This window comes from Pseudochaenichthys georgianus, unplaced genomic scaffold, assembly GCF_902827115.2.
Source record: "Pseudochaenichthys georgianus unplaced genomic scaffold, fPseGeo1.2 scaffold_2035_arrow_ctg1, whole genome shotgun sequence".
NCBI lineage: Eukaryota > Metazoa > Chordata > Actinopteri > Perciformes > Channichthyidae > Pseudochaenichthys > Pseudochaenichthys georgianus.
The window spans coordinates 398-23,034 of NW_027262743.1; the positions used below are offsets into that span (position 1 = coordinate 398).

Here is a 22,637-nt window from a genome sequence, read left to right on the forward strand (position 1 = left end):
AGGATTATAAAAGACCCCATCACCCCAGCCACAAACTGTTCTGTCTGCTGCAGTCTGGCAGGCGGTACCGCAGCATCTGGACTAAAACCACCAGACACAGAGACAGCTTCATCCCACAGGCTATACGATTATTAAACACCTGAATTTAGAAATAACATTAATCTGGCTGCTACTTAGAAATTATTTATCTAATATATCATATTCCAATCACTTGTATATAGACTCCTATTGCACTATTTCACAATTTTTTCTGTGTATCCGTTTTATTGCGTAGCACTGTTGGAGGAGCCTGTGACCTAAGGGGGGGAGGGGGTAGGACACGTTCGATTCCTGTTTTGAATAGTGTGCCGTCGATGGGTTTCATTCCATTTCAAAGTCCTTTTGGACGCTCCGTGTAAACTTTGCGCATCCAATCACAGAGGTTGAGGACTGATCACGGGGTTTGTCAAGCTAAGCACATGGTGTAGTCCCAAACGATAGCTGAGGATTCTGGGTAGTGTAGTGTCTTCTGCCGTCCTAAAACTCCGAAAAAATATTTGTTTCTCCGAATCGAAGGGGGAAAATACAAAAGCATTGCACACAATTCAAACCAATCAATGTTGTGTAATTAAAAAGGACAAGTTGGTGTTTTTTAGTCGATGAGTAGTGCAGATATCACTGTAAAATCAATCGACACTAAGGAGAATAGGCTACTTACTTCCGGGTGTAAAATTATCCGTTATCCAATGGGAATGGACGCTCGTAATACAATACAGGGGACATGATCATTATCTTTTAAATAACGTTAACTAAAGGGAACAATCTATTTGACACAGCTGAAGCTCTGGCCTTCCTTAAAAACTAACTAATTTAATAAAAATCACAGTTGCATTTCACACAATGCACTGTTTCTTGAGAACACAAATTCGTAACTAATGTAATTTTTACATTCTGACGAAAAATAAAAATAATTATGAATACAAATAAAATAAAAGAAGCCTCCTGTGAGTTACTACAAGCTATAAAGTAGATTTAAAAAACGTTGTATAGAATAAAAGCTCACTGCGGGACGTTGTAGAAATGCGTGTGTGCACCACGACAAAGGAGCCTCATTCACTTTACATTGGGGTTGTTTGCGTGGTGCCAACACGTAAATGTAACAAAGTTCGTGACTCCACCACGCATTGTGGTGTTAAGGAGTCGTGGTGGAGTCACGCATTCTGGTGAGATCAGGTTGGTTATAACGCCTCATGTGGACAGCACTGCACACACCGCCACTCATCCCCTGAGCGTGTACACGACTCATGATGACAGCCGGAGTGAAACGCAGCGTGTGGAGGCTTCCTCGAAGCCCTTTCGCCTCACGGGCAGCGGCAACGAGGGCAATGGCGTGGCTCGTCACCATGACGACCATTACAGCACATCACAGAGAAGCCAGAACGGGGGAATGAGCAGTATTCCAGGCTGAGTGCCCCCAGCGGCACGGCGCCAGGGCTTGCTGCAGAAGCCTGCTGGTTTTAACCTATCGGTTAATAAACTGCAGAGCTCGCAGCATTCCTCTGTCAGAGATACGCCTCGTACACACGGTCGTAATAAACCCATGAGCGCCGTTATAACGCCTCATGTGGGCAGCACTGCACACACCTCCATCCATCCCCTGAGCATGTACGCACCTCATGATGAGAGTCGGAGTGAGACGCAGCGTGTGGAGGCCCCCGCGCAGCCCTTTCTGTCAAAGCCCACCTCGGGTTGCCTCACGCCCTGTGTAAACCAGCTGCCTATAACCTGTCGTTTAATAGCCAGCATGGCTCGTTGCTAAAGCCTGGTTTTAACCTGTTGGTTAATACATTTCAGAGCACGCTAATTAAGCTGGCTGCCACTAATCTGTTGATTAGTAGGCTGCAGAAGCCTGCCGGTTTTAACCCCTGTTAATAACCTGCAGAGCTCGCGGCATTCCTCTGTCTGCGCATCTGTCCAGGGAATATGTCAATCATGGATGATGTTAACGTTTCCAAACCTGCAAACTGACACAAACAAGCAGACAGAAAAGTAATGAGCCTAGCTGGGTTTTCACAATCATTCCATACATGGCTCACAAAATGTAGGAAGTATGGGGCCTTATCTGAATACTGGAGGTACAATCACCATTGAAGCCTAGGTGTTATGCATAATAATAATAATATATTGGATTTATATAGCGCTTTTATAGTACCCAAAGACGCTTTACAATATGAGGGGGGGGGGGTAGATAGACTGGGGCAGGTAGACAACAGACTAAGAAAAACAACAAAAACAACAAAACAAAACACAGTGGCAGTCAGGAGGAGGTCGAAAATGAGTGGGGGGGTGTTTTACGGATAGAGAGAGGTGAAAAGATGGGTTTTGAGGCGGGACTGGAACAGAGTGAGGGACTCGGACTCACGGAGGTCTTGGGGGAGGGAGTTCCAGAGCTTTGGGGCGGCCACAGAGAAGGCTCTGTCTCCAAAGCTCCGGAGATTGCCAATGGGGGTGGAAAGCAGGCCGGCCGAGGTGGATCTGAGGGTCCGGGGAGGATGGTAGGGGATGAGAAGGTCAGTGAGGTACGGGGGGGCCAGATGGTGGAGGGCTTTATAGGTAAGGACCAGGAGTTTGTAGTTGATGCGGTGAGTAACGGGAAGCCAGTGTAGTTATTTGAGGACCGGGGTGATATGGTGCCATGATGTAGTGTGGGTGAGAAGTCTGGCGGCTGCGTTCTGAACACGCTGGAGTCTACTGAGGGAAGTGGAGCTGATGCCGTATAGGAGGGAGTTACAGTAGTCGAGGCGGGAGGAGATGAAGGCGTGAATGAGTCGCTCAGCTGCGGGGCGGGTGAGATAGAGACGGATTTTGGCAATGTTGCGGAGATGGAAAAATGAGATTTTGACAACTTGGCGGATGTGGGAGTCAAGGGAGAGGGTGGGATCGATGTCTTCAGTAGTGTGTGTGTGAGGTGTTTAGTAGTGAATGTGAGAGGATTTCAGTAGTGTGCGTGCAAGGCCAGATGTTTTCAGTACTGTGTGTGTGCGAGGTGAGTTTGAATGTTGGCCTACACGGCCCTTCATAGGCGTCGACCAAGACGCCGCAGTGCATATCCTCCACACTCACACCGTTGAATAAGGCTGCCGACGCAGCCACAGCCCGTGTGGAGTGGGCACGAACCCCCGTGGGGCAGGCTCTCTCTGCCTGTCCGTAGGCATGTGCAATGCACTCGCAGAGCCAGCCTGCCAGGCGTTTCTTGGTCAGAGCTTTCCCAATCACACCGCCCCCCACACACACAAACAGCTGTTCGGTGCGTCTATGGGCAGCTGTGCGCTCCACATAATATGCTAGCGCACGCACCGGGCAGAGGAGGTGTAGTCTAGCCTCCCTGGCCCCCCCATGGGGGGAAGACTAAACCCCCCTAACGGAATAGCCCTCGACCTGAACACACTCCTTAGGTTTTTGGGCACAAAGGAGGGGTTCGGTCTGAGTGTCACGCCGCTCCGGTCACCCCGAATCAGTAAACAACTTGGGTGTACCGACAGAGCAGTTAACTCGGACACCCTTTTGGCTGACGTTAAGGCAAGAAGCAAAGCTGTTTTCCATGACAATGCTTTCAGAGAGGAGAGCTCCAGAGGCTCAAATGGCCCCGAGGCCAGCGCCTCGAGCACTAGGGGCAGGTCCCACTCTGGGGTGGAGGTGTGCACTACTGGGCGCAGCCTCCTCCGACATCAGTGGTTGACTAAAGGCTGACCTGCCACCAAATCCCTCATGGCAGGACGAGATGGCTGCTGCATACACCTTCACTGTTGAATACGCAAGCCCTCTGTCCACCAATAACTGTAAGAAAGACAAAACAGAGCCTAACTCACAAGATAGGGGCTCTATTCTCCGCTCCTCACACCATCGCTGGAATCCTAGCCACTTTGGCCTGTAACAGGCTGTGGTGGATCCAGCTCTAGGTGCCTGGATAGACTGAATAACGCTGTTAGACAATCCACCCTGTCTCAATCTGTCCCTCTCAGGAGCCAAGCCTGGAGAGGACGGCCGAGAGTGGGTAACGCCCCGATTGCATCTGCCTCTTGAGACATCGCCCCCCAGAACTGGCCCACCTTCATCTGTGTCATCTCTGAGTACCACGGCGTCCCAACGCGGTCCGGAGCCACTAGGATGACTGACAGACGTTCTCGCCTCACTCTCCTCAGGAGGGGGAGAATGAGACGCAGCGGTGGAAAGGCGTATAGCAGCTTCCTTGGCCATGGCTCGTGTGCAAACGCGTCCACCCCCAAGGGTGGGTCGTCGCTCCGAGCCACGGAGAACCACAGGGCACAGTGGCTGTTTCGCCGGCTGGCGAACAGATCCACTTCCGCTCTCCCGAACTGGGCCCAGATCTGCTTCACCACCTTCGGATGAAGCACCCACTTGCCTGGCAGGGGGGCGCCCCTCGACATGAGGTCGGCTCCCCCGTTCTCCAGTCCCGGGATATGGAGGGCTCTCAGAGATAACACCACCTCTGAAGCCCATAACCACAGTTCCTCCGATGTGGTCAACAAGGCGGCGGATCGAACTCCGCCCTGCTTGATATAAGCCACTGTGGTGCTGTTGTCGCTCCTGACCATTACATGTTCCCCCTGAATTAGGGGCCTGAAATGCCGGAGGACTAACACTACCGCCCGTAGCTCTAGGAGGTTGCTGTGTCGAGACTCTCTTAGAGCCCAGCGCCCACCTATAGCCCTCTTCAGGCAGGTCCCACCCCATCCTGTTCCGGATGCATCCGTGAACACTGTGATGTAGGAGGTCACCCGTCCCAGTGGAGACCCCCTTCGGAGGTGACCCGGGGACCCCCAAAACTGGAGGTTGCCCCTCACTGAGGGGGGTATGGTCACCAGCCGCCGCTTGTGCCTCTTGGGATCCAAGCGCAGGCTGGAGAACCACCTCTGCAGGCGGCGCATATGTAGTAACCCTAACGGGACCATCATGTGAGCAGCCGCCATGAGACCCAGCGTCTGCATGACAGTAAAAGCTGTCACTGTTGCCCCCTGTCGTAGTCTGCGTATCCCCTGAAGAAGGGACGCACGTCTGCTCTCTGACAGGGTGGCGCGCAACGTGCCTGCATCGAGCACCACACCCAAATACAACGCCCGTTGGAGAGGTATGGGGGTGCTCTTTTTCCAATTGATCGCGAAGCCTAATCTGGTTAGGTGTGTGATCAATTGTGCTGTGCAAAACATTGCCTGTTCCCGTGACCCAGCCATGACTATGAGGTCGTCTATGTAAAATAAAACTCTCATGCCGTGTGCGCGCAGCGGTTGAAGCGCTGTGGCCACACATTTGCTGAATGTGCGTGGGGATAGGGAATAGCCGAACGGCAGCCTGTTGTACTCGTAGGCTATTCCCTGGAAGGCAAAACGCAGATACTGCCTGTGCTTTGGAGCAATTTCTACATGAAAGTACGCGTCTTTCAGGTCGATGGTGATGAACCAATCGCCTGGCTGCACCAGCCCCAGTAACTGTTTCATAGTTAGCATGCAGAATTTCCTGCGGGAAATGTGGCGATTCAGGCCGCGGAGATCTAGAATAGGTCTGAATTCCCCTGTCTTCTTGGGAACCAGGAAGTATATGGAATAAAGACCCTCTTCCCTGCGCTGAGGGTGCACAACAGACACAGCATGTTTCTGCACCAGAGCCTGAATCTCTGCTGAGAGGAAACTCATCCCCTCTCGAGAGGATAGCTTCACCTCTCGCATGCCCATAAAAGGGAGTGGGATGCTGCAGAACTGGAGTGAATAGCCCCGTTTCAGCGTCCTGTCCATCCACTTTGATAGTACACAGCTGAGTTTCCATTCCCCATAACACTGTGTTAAAGGGCATGCCCTCAGCTGTGGGGCCGCAGCTATAAAGCTGTGGTACTCTCTGGCGACCCGTCCCGCCGCAAAACTCCCCGTGAAGGGAAGATTCGCCCATGGAGGGTCGACACAGAAAGGGCCGATTATTTACTGAGGACCCTGAACGCACCGTCGCACGCTCATGTGTGAGCGCGTGCTCCCTCAAAATGCCGTTTTCACCCTTACGGTGAACATCATTAATCGGAGTCCTCATAGGAGTAGTGCGTTCTACTAAGGTCCATGAACGTACCGCCACGTGCTCTTCTGTGAGTGCGGGCGCTGCCATAATGCAACTCTGGTAACCTGCATTAATTGGAGTCTTAACCCCAGGCTTAGTGTGTTCCCCAACAGCAATATGCCGGCCATAATGCCTCTGTACCCATCAGGGTTTCCGCTATGATTTTTTCTCGCCGGTCAAATGTCCGGGCAGAATTTATTTTACCGGACTAATTTGAAACGTACCGGTCATATTTCAATAATAATAATAATAGTTGTGTAGCAGAGTTTCCGTTAGCAGGTAATTACCGGACTATGAGCAGATATGCTTCAGTTTAAAACTCAGTTCACGGGGCTCATTTGTATATTGCTTCAGTTTATAATCGTAACAGATCGAAAAATTCTGATTTATTTTTCAATAAATGATTCCACAAACAACAAACAACATAATTATTACATTCAAACAAACTACTTGTAGTAGATAACGTACATTATTCAGAAGTTTACATCAACTTTGAATAATAACACGGGAGAAACGGATCCTCTCTTTTCCCCTCTCTCTCCTGACAGCACGTCAGTTTCTCATGCAGCTCCTGCAGCCCGCTAAACAGAGGGCGGGGCTTCAGGTGATTATGCAGAGCTGCGTGTCTCGGTCAGACTCAGCAGCTGATCTGATCTCTCTCTCGCTCCGGTTACACTTCACTCGCGTTTATGTCCATATCGATCAGATCCAGCTCTCCTGATCGGCCTTTATAGAGAGCACCGATCAAACTATTAAGAGTGAATATCGGCCGATAATGACCGGCGGCCGATCGATCGGAGCCTCCCTAATTATTACCAGACATTTTGACCGTCAGGTTTTGAATTTACCGGTTTTTTATAAATTTTACCAGCTAAAAACCGGTAATTACCGGCTAACGGAAACCCTGGTACCCATATAACATTACGATAGCTTTGTTTACATTTCATCACTCTCATCTGCGCACTCCCACTATGTAACGAAAGGGTTTCTCTGCATTTGACCCATCCTAGTGTTAGGAGCAGTGGGCTGCCATTAAGTACGGCGCCCGGGGAGCAGTGAAGGGGACGGTGCCTTGCTCAGGGACACCTCGGTAGCACTTGGTCTTTCCGGGACCGGGACTTGAACTGAAATCACCCGCCCTGCTGCAGCGGCCACGCCATGAATCAGATTATTCATCTGACCTATAGCGCGGTCCGGATAATCGCTCCCATCTTGTGACAGAAGGGCGGGGGCGGCTGCCTGAGGGGTGATCAGGGAGACGCCCAACACGCCGAGATTATTTGCTGCAGCCGCCATCTGCGTACCGAGCTTGAACATCTTGTCCAGATATTCCAGAGTGTCTCGGTCCCGGGGCAGCGGGGGCAGGGGTCGCTTACCCTCCGCCCAACCAGCCGCCCGCGTCATCAAGGGGGGGCACCCCCGCACACACTGTGTCCGAGCGGCCCTCCACCTTGATGATGCCTGCCATAGCGGCTACTGGGGCCTTCGTCTTGAATGGCTGCTGCCATGTCGCCTCCACACACCGCCATATATCAGGCAGTTGGGGCGAAACGGAGGTCGGTTGCGCTGGATGCACCGGGCCGTAAAACCCCTGTCTCAGGCGGCTTATAGGCCTCGGTGGCAGCGGTGGTGGGAGCGGTAGGCCTACACGCTCCGCTGCCAGGGTCATCACCGCTAGGAAATCCAAACGTGCAGACCTGAGAGTCGGACCTCCCGACACCGAGGCGTCCTCGTCCTCCTCCTCCGGAATCGGGGTTGTCTGGCCCCACGGAAGGGAGAATCGGAACGGCACTTCCTCCTCTCCTGACTCGCCCATCTCGACGACGTCGAGATCCGAATCCTTCACCTCCTCCTGCGGAGACTCTGCTGACAGGAAATGCTGCCCACGATGCTCACGCGTGAGCCGAGGAAGCATCTGGCAGGCTGAGCATGCCGGCGCCGGCCCATACCGCTCACAGCGTGGTTAGGCCCCATACACAAAAAACAGCAGGGGTGTGGATCCGCTCCCGCGATCAGGTTTGGACACTTCGGGCAGGTCCTGTGGTCAAGAACTGACTCCATTACTCTTAATTTTTCGTCTTTCTAAGCTCCGTAAAAACACTTCCGCTTGCTGAAGAGAAAAGGATGATAGTCAGGAGGCGAGGCCTCCTTTTATACAGTGTGATGCGCGCGCATTCAGGTAGGCCCGCCCAGGGCCGGCTACGTCTATAGAAGTCTCATTGGGAGAATGCTTGCGGGGTAAGAGAGTACCCATAGAGTCCAGTAGAGGGCGGAGCCTGTGAGAGATATAACAGTATTTCTCCAACATATCCCTCCTGTTTATACTACGGAATAACATAGAACTTGGAAAAATACAAATGATTATAACAGATAAAAAAGTCATATACAAAAGTACCCAAACGGCTGAGGTAGGTAGATTGTATAGGCACATGTTTTAATGTAATCCGAATGGATGCCATGGCCTAATTATTTCTCTGTACAGTACATTGTCAGTTTCTATCACTCAGACCCGTTACTGTTTCCCTGCTAACGTCCACTCTTTCAATTCTACTGGGTGCTGTTGGTTTCTTCACTGGTTTGAGACAAGTGTCCTTATTGGAATCACCTCCCTTTGTAGCCAGACTTCACCACAGTAGAGGCGAGTTTCTGTCTTTAGGTTTAAACAGCTTCACAGTCAGGTGTATCCAGGATGCCACTCTAACTGCAGTCGGTGTAGACAGGATTGCTTGGTAGGGACCCTCCCACTTGGGCGAGTGCCAGCTCTTATAACGCATATATGTGTTTATCGCTCTGGTGAACACTCACTCTCCTGGTTTCACTGTCTGTGTAGTGTCAGGTACTTCCTGTGCAGAGGGGACAATAACATTTGTGATCTATTTTCTTCTCAAAATGTTTGCCATACATTCTGCTGTGTTTTCACTTATACATTCTTACACATGGTTTTAACTCAGGCAGATAATATGGTCTTCCATATAACATTTCAAAAGGTGACAGCCCTCTAGCACTGGGTAGGATGTGCATGCTTAGCATCTCTGGTGCTAAGCATCTCATCCATGTTTTCCCTGTCTCGGCCATCATCTTCTTCAGTTTAGCTTCACTGTACCATTATTTATTTCTATCAACCCTGCTGATTGTGGATGATAAGAACAATGTCGTTGTAATTGTATTCCAAATACAGCTGTCAAATCCTGAATTACTTTGTGTACAAAGTGTGTGCCATTATCACTATAGATCTTTTCCGGAATTCCAAAACGTGGGATTATGTGATTTGTCAATGCTTTAGCCACTGTCAATGCATCCGGATTCCTAGTTGGAAAAACTTCAATCCATTTTGAGTACATGTTAATGATTGTTAGACAATATTTAATTCACTCATATTTATTTAGTTCAATAAAGTCCATGCAAATGTGCTGAAACGGATACTGGCTCCGGTATGTTACCTCTCTTTGGTTTGAACTGTCCCTGAGGGTTATACTGTGCACACACAGAACATGCTAAAGAACATGTTTAGAGTAGTTTGCAAAGCCATAGGCTGTGAATATCTTCTGTATTACTTCCACCATCCCCACAGTATATATTTTCTTTGTCAGGTGCATTCGAATGCATGTCTTTTTATACGGTGGCCCTGAAGTGCAAGACACTACAGCATTTCAGAAAACACCACAGCATTTCACAAAACGCCACAGCATTTCACAAAACACTACAGCATTTCAGAAAACACCACAGCATTTCAGAAAACACCACCGCATTTCACAAAACACTACAGCATTTCACAAAACACTACAGCATTACAGAAAACGCCACAGCATTTCACAAAACACCACAGCATTTCAGAAAACACTACAGCATTTCAGAAAACACCACAGCATTTCACATTGGACGGAAAGGGTATTCCTTTAGGGAGAACACTTCTTGTTTGTGATTGGACAGAGCCAGCCAGAGAAGCACTGCTGTGATTGGTTGTTTTTGCTGCCAGTCAATAAATGACGCTTCGTGATTAGCCCAACACATCAGCCGTTAGCTCAGCTGTTAGCACACACTCACAGCTCCTCATATCTGTTCAGAAACTGGACAAAAGTTAAACATGTACAAACCACAGACTGTCTATGTCACGGTGAATACAGTCGCTGCTTTATTTATGTCTGTATGACGTTGTTGTGAGTGTGGACGGAGCAGCTACAGGTTAGTTTAGCCTGATGGATCCGATTCCGATAGGATTTACACGGAGATACGGCCCGCCCCCTCTCCAGCGTCTTGTTTGAATGACAGGAGTAAATACAGAATTAATGCTTTATTAACTCATGGTTTTTAAGGGGCTTATCTCCATGTAAATACTATGGTAGACCACCCAATATTCGCATCGCTCTAATCGCTCGAGTTTCACCGCGGCTGTCAGCTGTGTTTGCTCCTGTCAATGCTGTCATTCAAACAAGAGGAGCTATTTACGCAAACTATTTACTACCACTATATACACATTTACTAAACATGTCCCCATCAATCTACCAATAATACACACATGAATAAAGCTATGACAATATACATTAATTAACTATATCTATGTGCAAAAATGTTGAACTCCCCCCCGAAGACTACCACTTGCCGTTTCCCTCCCGGAACTATATTTAGAGGTGTGCGGGCCCGGGGGAACTCTTTTGCCCGAACACCCTGGGAGAGAGAACAGACATAGGTAAGTTTAATCATCACACAATACATCACTAATTCACACGTTTACTTCATGAACAATCCCTCGCTACCCGTACTGTTAGCCATTCATGAATATGCGCTTTTTAAACCGCATCCATTTCTTTACTCAGGCGAACAGCGAGCAGGAACGGCCCGGCCGCACGACACTCACACAATGATGCAATTCAATCAATTGTCAATAAACATATTCATACATTGATAAAGTGTGTTGTTTAAATCATGTGCCAATACTGTGTCAATATACCCTATACAGTACAATGATTATATTAACGTGAGCTCTAGTAACGACGTCTCGTCGTTACAGGCCTCTTTGCTCTGCAGTCGTTTTCCCAATGTCCAAATTTGCCACACAAAAAGCAACTTCCCGCCGGGAATTTTCCTCCTCCCCGTCCTCCACCTCGTGCCCCACCTCGCCCTCCACCTCGTCCGTCCCTTCCGCCACGGCCCCGTCCACACCATCTTTGATCACCTCGGAAAAGCAATTCAACAGAACATACATCAGAAGTGTAATCATCAGATTCATCCTGTGTTAAAAACACAGCAGTTTGTTTCTAATTATAACAAGCACTTCCTCCCTCTACTCCCAAGGCCTCAGGCAACAGTCATAACAATCAGTATGCTGTGTGCAGGGCTGTGTACTGCAGTACTGAGCAGAGGACTGAAAGAGGAACACAAATGGAGAACAAAGTGGAAAAGAGGGAACAGTGGACGAGGAAAAGGGAATATATTCTGGCAGCAGCAGGCAATGTGGTGGGCCTGGGCAATGTGTGGAGATTCCCCTACCTATGCTATAAGAACGGAGGAGGTGAGCTTTACATACAATCAACTGTGACATTTTAAATGATTTCATGAAAATCCCTAATCTCTAATAATGATGAGGAGTGTGTAAAAATAACTGAAAATAATCTAAATAATAATAATAATAATGCATTTCATTTATGGGCGCCTTTCAAAGCTCTCAAGGACACCTTACAGAGCATAATTAAAAACAAGCAACAAAGAAGAGCACACAGTAATACAAGACTTAAAAAATACTTAAAAAACAGACTTAAAAACAACAATCAGTTTAGCAGAGATTAAGAAATGGAATACGCCAGTTTAAAAAGGTGTGTTTTCAGGCTGGATTTGAAGGTTGGGAGTGAGTCCATATTGCGGATGTCTTGTGGGAGAGAGTTTCAGAGAAATACTTTGAGGTTACATGAAAAACAACATTTGAAAGTATATATATTGACTTTATAGCCACACGGCTGCTAAAATAATGGAAGTTATTGTACTCAGTAGCGATTATTATTAATCTGCTTCTGTATGTGTTCTTTTTGTAGACCTGACTATCTACCAAGCACAAGTAAAACAGCCAAGAAACTGTAGAGCCTGTTGGCATGACTTAACATCAATGCCGGAAGAAGTACTCAGATCCTTTACTTAAATAAAAGTACAAATACTATAGTCTTAAAATACTCATAGAAGTAAAAGTCCTGATTTAAAAAATATATACTTATACAAATTCAAAAGTAATTCAAATTACCTAAAGTACAAAGACATATAAGTACTCATTCTGCATAATGGTGTATTTCATAATAATATAAAGGACATGCATAATATCAGCTAAATGTACTTCAAGTAACAAAAGTAAAAGTACTCATTATGCAGAATGGATCTTTCAAAGTATTATATGATGATGGTTTTAATTGTATCATGTTTTTACACTAGAGCATTTCAGTGTTGTAGTCGTTCAATTTGGACCAGATTTAGATACTGTGTAGTTTAGTAGTGCATGCAGTACTGCATTATACTATATGGGCATATATGTGTTATTATTATATGTACAAAGTAACTAGTAACTGTGAGTGTTCAAGTAAATGTAATGGAGTAAAAAGTATCAGTGGTTCCCAACCTTTTTCAGCGGTTACATCGCTAACCGCAAATCCTGCTTCATAGTACAGGCCACAGATATCCATTCAGGAAACACACCTTTAAAACGGTTTCATTTAAAACGGTCAAATATGTTAATTTTGTTGTAGTTAATCTACCATAGTATTTACATGGAGATAAGCCCCACCCCCTCACCAGCGCGTCCTGTTTGAATAGAGTGGCGAAGTCACGCCCATCTACTTCCGCCCCATGGGACCTTATTTCTGAAGAATTATGTATTGAAGTCAATGGGGAGAGAAAACGTATCTTTCGATCCCGTTTGAATTGTGCCACAATTTACACATCATATGTTTGTCAATCTTAAAAAATCATTTCCATGTCAAAAAAGTCACAGTTTGTCTTAAAACTGTTGAAATATAAGACTATGAAAAATACGCAACTAGAAAGCCTACAAATCCCAGAGTCGTGTACATTAAGGTTACACATTACACTCGTGTTACTCACTGACACCTTGTAAAGCCGGTCCTGCATGCTGGAACAGACTAACTCCCCTTTTGTTTGTGTACAGTTCTCAACATGGCCAGACTTGTAGTGATTTTCACCTCTTTTAATACTTCTCGCTTCATTCTGAAAGAAAGAGGTGAAATGTGCCAACGTGACGGCCATCTTGGTGTTGGTGACGTATGCAAGACCGGAGATGTAGTTCATTGAGCGTTTCACACAAAATAATGTGTTACTTCACAGTTTTACGACACATTTTATTTTTTTTTACTTGCAAAATGATCTTTTAAATTGACAAACATCATATGTGTAATTTGTTGCACAATTCAAACGGGATCAAAAGATAATCTTTCTCTCTCCATTGACTTCAATACTTTTTCTGAAATAAGGTCCCATGGAGGTCCACCGGAAGGGGAGGGACTTCGCCTCTCTATGAGGCGAGGAAACACAGCTGACAGCCGCTTGCGGCGTGAACTCACCATAACAGTAATATTTGTTGTACATCTACATTTTATTATCACTTTATTCATGCAGAATCTGTCCTTCTCATGGTTATTATTAAATGTAGGGGAACATCAAAACTGAACATCCATGTCATAGTCTCAGGTGTGAATATTCTGTGTGTTCAGGTGCCTTTCTGGTGCCGTATTGTTTCTTTGCCCTGCTGTGTGGCTTGCCGCTTTACGTGATGGAGACCGCGATGGGTCAGTACACACAAGAGGGCGCCATGACCTGCTGGAGAAAGCTCTGCCCCCTGGCACAGGGTAACCACACGTTTTATGTTTGAAATGTATAGTACTGGTCCCCAGCACAAACTGCCGGATATTAACTTGCACATGTTGGGCAATTTGCACAATTAGCATAACATGGGTTAATTAGCCTTAATGGCATAATAGCCTATGTTGACAATACGATACTGAATCCATTTATGACATTTTCAGCTGATGAGCTGGCAACTAGACAATTAGGGATTATGTAATTTAAAACTGGCTAGAACTGAAAATGTATTTCAGGAAACACCAAGTTTTCTAAAATGAAAATCCCTGAAGCCATACTTCGTGAATGTACCCCATCCTACCAATACAAGAAACAGGAATCATAATCATTGTGTTTTGTTAATATTGACACCACAGCTGTATGTGAATTAAGAATAATAATATAATACAGACTCTTAGGGGTGTAACGGTTCACAGATGTCACGGTTCGGTTCATACCTCGGTTTGGGGGTCACCGTTCGGTACGGGTTCGGTACAACAAGGAAAAGCAAAAAAAAGTCCCAAATGCATAATTTTTTTTTGCTGTTATTTATTTGTAACAGTAGTGCACGTTTTGGTATGAAAATAAGGAACTCTCACATTTGGAATCATTAACTGTATTACACAGTTAAAAACAAACCACAAACAGTAACACACACACTCAGATGGCCATATTATTTATAATGGCTGATGTCAAACAAAAAGGTTAAACAAGCTGTACAACTAAAAAGAATGTCTTGAAAATATTAAAATAAATAATAAGAAAGTGTTTCAAACAAAACTAGAGAATGCAATTCCTGAAGAAATTGCTAGTGGGAATGCTTTATGCTGAAAAGCTGACGCTAAACTGCTATGCTGAAATGTAATGTGTAAGAAGAAAGTGAAGAATTTAAATTAAAATGAAATGTGTAAGAAGAAAGTGAAGAATTTAGATTGAAATTATACATGAACACAGGGGGCTTGAATGTGTGCTGAGAGAAGAAAATACAGTAAAAAGGCTTGGAAAAGCAGCAGAATATTTGAACTGCAAACTTCTGAACTAACTTGATGGCGAATGATCTGTTACCATGGCAACGGCATTTGATGACACCCCATAATACGCTTAGATGCGTTGATGGCTGCATCGTTACCAAACCTGTGAAGTGTTGGGGCGTTTGGAGCAGTTTCACTGAAGTTATGAGAAAACCGTGTTTCATGGCAAGCATTGTGTTGCCATGGCAAAGGCATTTGAAGAAATCTCAACTGTCCCATAGATGTCTTCACGGCTGGACTGTTAGCACAAATGTGAAGTTTGAGCACTTTTGAAACATTTTCATAGGAGTTATAGCGACATCATGTTTTATGGCGAGGGATGTGTTTCCATGTAAACGGCATATGGTGAGATCTCAGATTTGGCGTAGAGCTCTTGAGGCATGGATCGGTGATATACAAGTGAAGATTGGGGGACGATTGGACCGTGTCAATTGGACTTATAGCGACATCCTGTTTTATGGCGAGGGATGTGTTTCCATGGAAACAGCATATGGTGAGATCTCAGATTTGGCATAGAGCTGTTGAGGCATGGACCGGTGATATACAAGTGAAGATTGGGGGATGATTGGACCGTGTCGATTGGACTTACAGCCACATTGTGTTTCATGGCGAGCGGTCTGTCGCCATGGCAACGGCATTTGATGACACCCTATACTACGCTTAGATGCGTTGATGGTTGCATCGTTACCAAACCTGTGAAGTGTTGGGGCGTTTGGAGTATTTTCACTGAAGTTATGAGAAAACCGTGTTTCAAGGCGAGCATTGTGTTGCCATGACAACGGCATTTGAAGAAATCTCAAAACTGTCCCGTAGATGTCTTTACGGCTGGACTGTTAGCACACTGCTATCTGGTTCACAGGTTTCCATTGTTCTGAATGAGAGATACACCTCTTACATGTGAACGTTTTGTGGAAGAACCGTAACAGATATCTGTGAAATTTCAAAACGTGAAGCATGTCAAGGAAGTTGAGTATCTGAAGTGTAATTTTTGTGTAGTTTCAGGTTAATAATGTGGCCTTTTTGGCAGTTTAACTAAAGGTGTGCGGCTGCTACCGTGAGGAAATATCTGCCTGAAATTACAATGGGCTTCAATGGAGGAATGTTGAACGTTTTTGTCACTTCATGCCCTCAAGAGGCATTTTGTTGAATTATTTTTGCTTAATTATTTGTCATTTTTTAAGCCACGAGATGTTTTCCTACGTTTATCATGAAAAATTAGTGGGAAAGAGCATCCCCACTAAATCAATAAAAGGCAATACAGAACTGTATAACATATCCTGATGTCAAAATATAAAATAAATACAATGATAAATATAAAACTAAATAAAATATGTAGCCTACCTTTAGGAGCAATGTCTAACATGTGTAATTAACATGTGTAATTAACTCAAGCTTTACTGTATTTTCAAGTTTGTCTTCAAAAAGATGAGTTTGTCTACGTTGTCAGTAGTGAGGGCAGATCTGTTGGCGGTAACTATGTCACCTGCCGTCGAGAAAACCCTCTCGCTGGGGACTGAGACTGACTCGGATGTGATTGAGCATGTTTGACGTGTTACCACTAGCATACCGCACCGCTGTCGAACAACGCCGACACACCGTCCTCGTCCGATCCACAACTTGCACCCCATCATTGTTGTAGTCCACAGGGAACCGGAAATGTTCCCACACAGCTGATTTAAAAGAAGCAGGTGGGTCTTCTAGCTCCTGTGTGTTGTGTGAACTCGCTGTAGCTACTAACTTTTCTTCTTCATGTATTGTGTTCGTTTTGTTGTGTTTTGTTCTTGTTCTTTATTTACGGGCAGCTGGCTTTTAGGTGCAATACCGCCCCCTGGATTATATATAGTGTAATGCTGCCCTAAGTGACAGACTTTTTTCCCACTCGTAAAAAAAGGCGCATTCGCCGTGTGACTGCATGTGCCGAACTGTGACGTCCGAACCGTGGCAGTACGGGACGAATACGGATACCGTTACACCCCAGACTCTACATGCCTAAAGCATTGTTATTCAACCATATCATATTGTATATGTCATACAGTATGGACTCTTCACACATTAATGAATGTACAGACTTTTCCTGTTAACCTTGTTTTCAGCCACAGTGGACTTCTGAGACAAAACTAAAATTCTCTGAAGCACAATCTCTGTTTTGTTTGGCATTGACATTTTTCTCAGGAAAGACAAATGTCATGGAACATGTGACCATTTTATAGTGGTATTCTACCATTAGGACTCTTGCATTTGGGCATGGTGTTGTGGAATGGGCCACGGAAATGATTGTTTACAAAAGAAGTCTAAAATATAGGTCCTCATTTATGCCTGTACAGTACTTAAAATGTAAATATTGCACTCCTGTTGCACTTATACAAAGCCTCAGCTCTGATGATTGAATGAGGCCAATAATACACACACACTCACAGTCACTGCCCTAGAACAATAACACTTTGGTCGAGAAATCAATTAGAAAAACGTGTGAAAATGGCAATTCATCAAATTTAAATGATGGATATGTAGATCACAGTTATTATGAAAGCCCATTATATCAAAGGCAGCTGCAGTTTATCCACCCTTGTTTATTTGTCCTTGCCTGTATTTGGGGAGATACATCAACAAGCTTGTATCCTTTACATCTGATGTTTTCTGAGTTTAGGTCACCTAGTATGCTATATTTGAACAATATTATAAGACCATATCTATACAAAATATGTCTCTGAAGTGTTTTACTCAAAATACGAAACAGATCACCCATGGTAGCATGCCTCATACCAATCTATTTCAGCCCTGTTACTAAAGTGCTGATTCTGGGTCTGGCCCTTTAAATGTAACCGAGCTGCTGCTGGCCACGCCCCTTTGGAGCGTCCACATGCGAGGAGTGAGCTATGTGAAGAGAAGGCTGTCTACCAGCAGAAACTCAGCTAAACACTGCAGTGATTAATTTACATCCGGCTTCTTTACACATATTCTTTACAGCTTAAACCGAGGGTATTTCGGATGATCTCTCTGTCTCTTCAGGTACTGGCTATTCTTATATGGTGATCCAACTTTATTCCCGAGCCTACACCATTATCCTGGCTTGGGCCCTCCTCTACCTCATCTATTGCTTCAGAGACCCTCTTCCCTGGGCCACCTGCAACAATCCCTGGAACACAGGTCTGTATAGGGGAAGTATGGGTGGACGTACAGCGGGTTCAAAGGTCCTAAAGTACTTACTTCTTTCGAAGTGCCAGTCAGCTGTTGTTTTACAGTCTATTTGCACCCAGGTAAGATTTGTCACACAGCAGCTATTCGGATCTTCACACCCATACCCCGACCAACTGTATTTATTGTATGCCGGAAACATCCTAATTAATGATTGACTAATAGGTGCCTAGTATCTACAATCCCAGATTAGGTTGGGTTGGTTGGTCTGTAAAGTCCAAAATAACACTGATCTCTGATGTTCCGATTACCTAAACAAGCAATCGCAACCAATGTTATACATTTGCATATCTATATATACATTCAAAACCAAATCTAATGTTTGCCACGGGGCAAACAGCATTGTTGACTATGTACACCTGGGTGCAAAAGCATCTACCTTTTCGTTTATTGACAAATACATTATTCTTCAAGAGCTCTTTTGAGACACGGTCTCCTTTACATAAATGTTATGGTAATAATCGGATTGATTTCATGTTTTATAAATGATCACCCTGGTCACATGATGGAAATCAATGACATGAAACATTTTTGTATCACTTTCAACACACGGAAAACTTACCAGAGAACAAAAAGGTAGAGGAAATCAACTGACAAATTCTAAAATAACTCATATCCACAAATTATGCACAAAACATGAGCGGCACACAATAACATACATTTAACAAACTATGTGGAAAAAGCAACTTGATCAAAACGTGTTCTACTTTGGCAAACGTTCACTTTTCACCCAGAGCTACCAATTTGCTAACCTTTGAGAAAAAAACTAAAAGACAAAAGCTAATTTAGCTTCTAAGTTATGATATACCGTGAAATTAAATGTAATAAATATGAATATCTTCCAAGAGAAACACATGGTTAGCAGAGAGCTAGACAATAGAATCACTAAATGCAAATAATAATTTTGAATAAGGTTTGCAAACGTATTGATCTGTTTGCCAACTGACTGATATCTTCTTCATATCAACTGTCCTGGAGACAAAGACCGCAAATGATTCTGATATTACACTGCATAAATGTTTAACATTTTAATTAATTATTATATATAGCTTATATTTGCGGGGATAGTTGAGTAATTCAAAGGTGACAGAGTTAAGACCGGGTCTGCATGGTCATCTGTGGGTGATGTATAGAATGCATTTCCTCACACATACTGTAAAAGATTTTCAAAGCATATATTTTTTTCAATATTTGAATTTGTTATACTGTATAATGTGCTGTACCAACCTTCTACCTTGCCTTGTTGGCACATTGCTGTGTTTCATGACTAAAAACAATAACCAAATGAGTGACCATTTTACTATCATCTGATATAAAGATTTTCACTTTAACCACATTTTGATTTGCTTTCCAACTAACAGACAGATGTGTGGACCTGTCCTCCTTAAACTCTACTCAAACACACAGAGGCAACCAGTCAGTAAACTGGACATCTGGAAATCTCACCAAGTCTTCAGTCTCTGAGTTCTGGGAGTGAGTCAATGTTGTCCCGTGAAGCTCATAATAAATTATGTATAGCAGCAGCAATGGATCATGTTTAAAGTATATTGTGATTTATTGCACTTATCATCGACTGTCTTGTGTCCCCTTGCAGGAGAGGCGTGTTGTCTATGTCTGGGGGGATAGAGGAGTTGGGTGGAGTGCAGTGGGAGGTGCTGCTGTGTCTCCTGGCTGTCTGGGTCGTTTGCTACTTCTGCGTTTGGAAAGGGGTCCGTTCCACAGGGAAGGTTTGTGAATATTTTTGCCAAAACTATCTCCTACAACCTGGTTTGTAGTTAAATGCCATTGAGAACTTTTCTTCTTGGAAAAAACCTTAACGACAAAAAAAAAAGTGAATATTATCAATAGATGAGCAACAGGGCATGGGATTGTGATGTCATCAACAGCAAGTCGGCCATCTTTACAAGATAGCGATCACAACCTATTTACTTAAACAGTGCGGCTAACGATGTAGCGTAACCTTTTTTGTCATGGTTGGTAGGCACTTTTGCATTGTGGATGTAACGGTGGGTTACGTATTGTAACCCTAGTAATATAAGCACAGGCAGAGCCCTCTACTGGACTCTATGGGTACTACCTCTCAACCACACTATGCAAGCATTCATCAACTGAGATATCTATAACCGTAGCCGGCCCCCTGAGGGGGACCTACCTGAATGCGAGCGCAAGCACGCCATAAGGCGGCCTCGCCTCCTAGCTGTCACCCTACACTTCTCTTCAGCGTGCAGCATAGAACAGACAGGGCCCCGAGTAGAGGACTCCGCCTGTGCCTATATACCTAGGGTTACAATACGTCACCCACCGTTATAACTGAAACAGGCTCCGCCCTCTACTGGACTCTATTGGTACAGTGGGTGGAGTGGCTTTTTTTTTTGGTTAATAGCCACTGCACCGCAACCTCCTCTCCTCCGGTTGTGCCCGGGCAGAAGTCGGGGGCGCAGTTTACCTGGCTGGTAGGGCACACTCAGACACGCTTACCTCGTGAATAGTGTGCCTGGAAAACAGTGAGGAGGGCTCTCCCTGCACGCCCATAGGCAGGCAGGGAGAGCCCCCCAGCCCTGTATGGGGCTTACCACATTTCCCGGGTCCCCACGGAGCATGGGAACACATAAGTGCATTATGTCCAGTGGGGGGGGGGGGGGGGGGGGGTCAGATACCTGCTGACCCACAGCCGCCCCCCCCTCACCAGTCCTGTGTTGCCCCAGCAAGCACAGATGACGAGAAGGAGCCAGACATGGTGACCGGGTGATAAAACAACAACGTTTCTTGGACAGATTTTTACCGGCCATGCCGCCCCCAAAGCACACAAACATCTGTTCAGTGCGCCTAGTGGCAGCCGTGCGCTCCACATAACATGCCAGCACACGCACCGGGCAGAGGAGGTGAAATGTAGCTTCCCTGGCCCTACTATGGGGTGGAAGACTAAAGCCCCCTAACTGAATAGCCCTTGATCTGAACGAGCAAAGGAGGGGTTCGGTCTGAGTGTCGCCCCGCTACGGTCACACCGGATCACTAAGCAACTTGGGTACACCGACAGAGCGGTCAGCTCGGACACTCTCTTGGCCGACGTTAAGGCTGTCTTCCATGACAGTACTTTCAGGGAGGAGAGCTCCAGAGGCTCAAATGGTTCTGTGACCAGAGCCTCGAACACCAATGGCAGATCACATTGTGGGGTGGAGACATGCACTACTGGGCGCTGCCTCCTGACCCCCTGTAAAAACGTGACATAAGCGGCAAATCCCTCATGGCAGGACGAGGTGGCTGCTGCATCCACTTTAATTGTGGAATGAGCAAGCCCAACGTACACGACAGGGGCTCTAGGCTCCCCTCTTCACACCATCGCTGGAATCCCAACCACTTTGGCTTGTAACAGGCTGTGGTGGATCCTGCTCTTGCTGCCTGGATAGTCTGAATAACCTTGTCAGACAGTCCCCCCTGTCTCAGCCTGTCCCTCTCAGGAGCCAAGCCTGGAGAGGTTGGCCCAGAGTGGGTAACGCCCCTATTGCACCTGCCTCCTGAGACATCGCCCCCCAGAACTGAGGAATCGCTCAGGGCTGGCCCACCATCATCTGTGTCACCACTGCGAACCACGGCGCCAGGCGGCGATCTGGGGCCACTAGGATGACTGACAGACGCTCTCCTCTCACCCTCTCCAGGAGAGGGAGAATGAGGCGTACCGGTGGAAAGGCGGAGAGCAGCTTTCTTGGCCATGGCTCGTGTGCAAACGATTGTCCCGCAGAGCCCTGGAAAACCACAGGGTACAGGCAGTTGTGCCGGCTGGCGAACAGGTCCACCTCCGCTCTCCCGAACTGGGCCCAGATCTGCTTCACCACCTCCGGGTGAAGCACCCACTCGCCTGGCAGGGGCCCACCTCTTGACATGAGGTCGACCCCCTTGTTCTCCAGTCCCGGGATGTGGAGGGCTCTCAGAGACAACACAATCACTGAAGCCCACAACCACAGGTTCTCTGCTGTGATCAACAAGGTGGCGGAGCGGACTCCGCCCTGCCTGTTGATGTACGCCACTGTGGTGCTGTTGTCGCTCCTCACCAGCACATGTTTGCCCTGTATTAAGGGTTTGAAATGCTGGAGGACTAACACCACTGCCCGCAACTCTAGAAGGTTGCTGTGCCGTGTCTCTGTCAGAGACCAGCGACCCCCTATAGCTCTCCCTAGGCAGGTCCCCCCCCAACCTATCACGGATGTGTCTGTGAACACCGTGACATAGGAGGTTACCCGCCCCAGTGGACCCTAATTCCCAGGGTAGCCGTGCTCTGGCTGCTAACATTTTTTATGCTGTCTACACTGCTAAACAGACATGACAATTCAGTACCACAGCAGAACTGGATAGGGTCATGCACAATAACACTGACTACGAGAAACTTTTCTACCCGCAACTTTTCTTCACTGATGCCGCTGACCCCTGCCATCTCGCTCTCTGGCGCCACCCAACGACCAGAGGCTTCTATACCAGTGCAGC

At 46.2% G+C, this 22,637-nt stretch overlaps 1 protein-coding gene across 1 annotated transcript; it reads left to right on the top strand.

The window, feature by feature from the left end:
• The first annotated feature begins 11,444 nt into the window (after positions 1-11,444).
• Positions 11,445-21,652, top strand: LOC117441840 (sodium- and chloride-dependent GABA transporter 2-like). Its single transcript, XM_034077856.2, has 6 exons — positions 11,445-11,608; positions 13,806-13,940; positions 17,973-18,110; positions 19,520-19,631; positions 19,753-19,885; positions 21,617-21,652. Exons 1-6 carry the CDS (start codon positions 11,479-11,481, stop codon positions 21,650-21,652), a joined length of 684 nt encoding a protein of 227 aa, XP_033933747.2. The 5' UTR covers positions 11,445-11,478.
• The last annotated feature ends 985 nt before the right edge of the window (positions 21,653-22,637 follow it).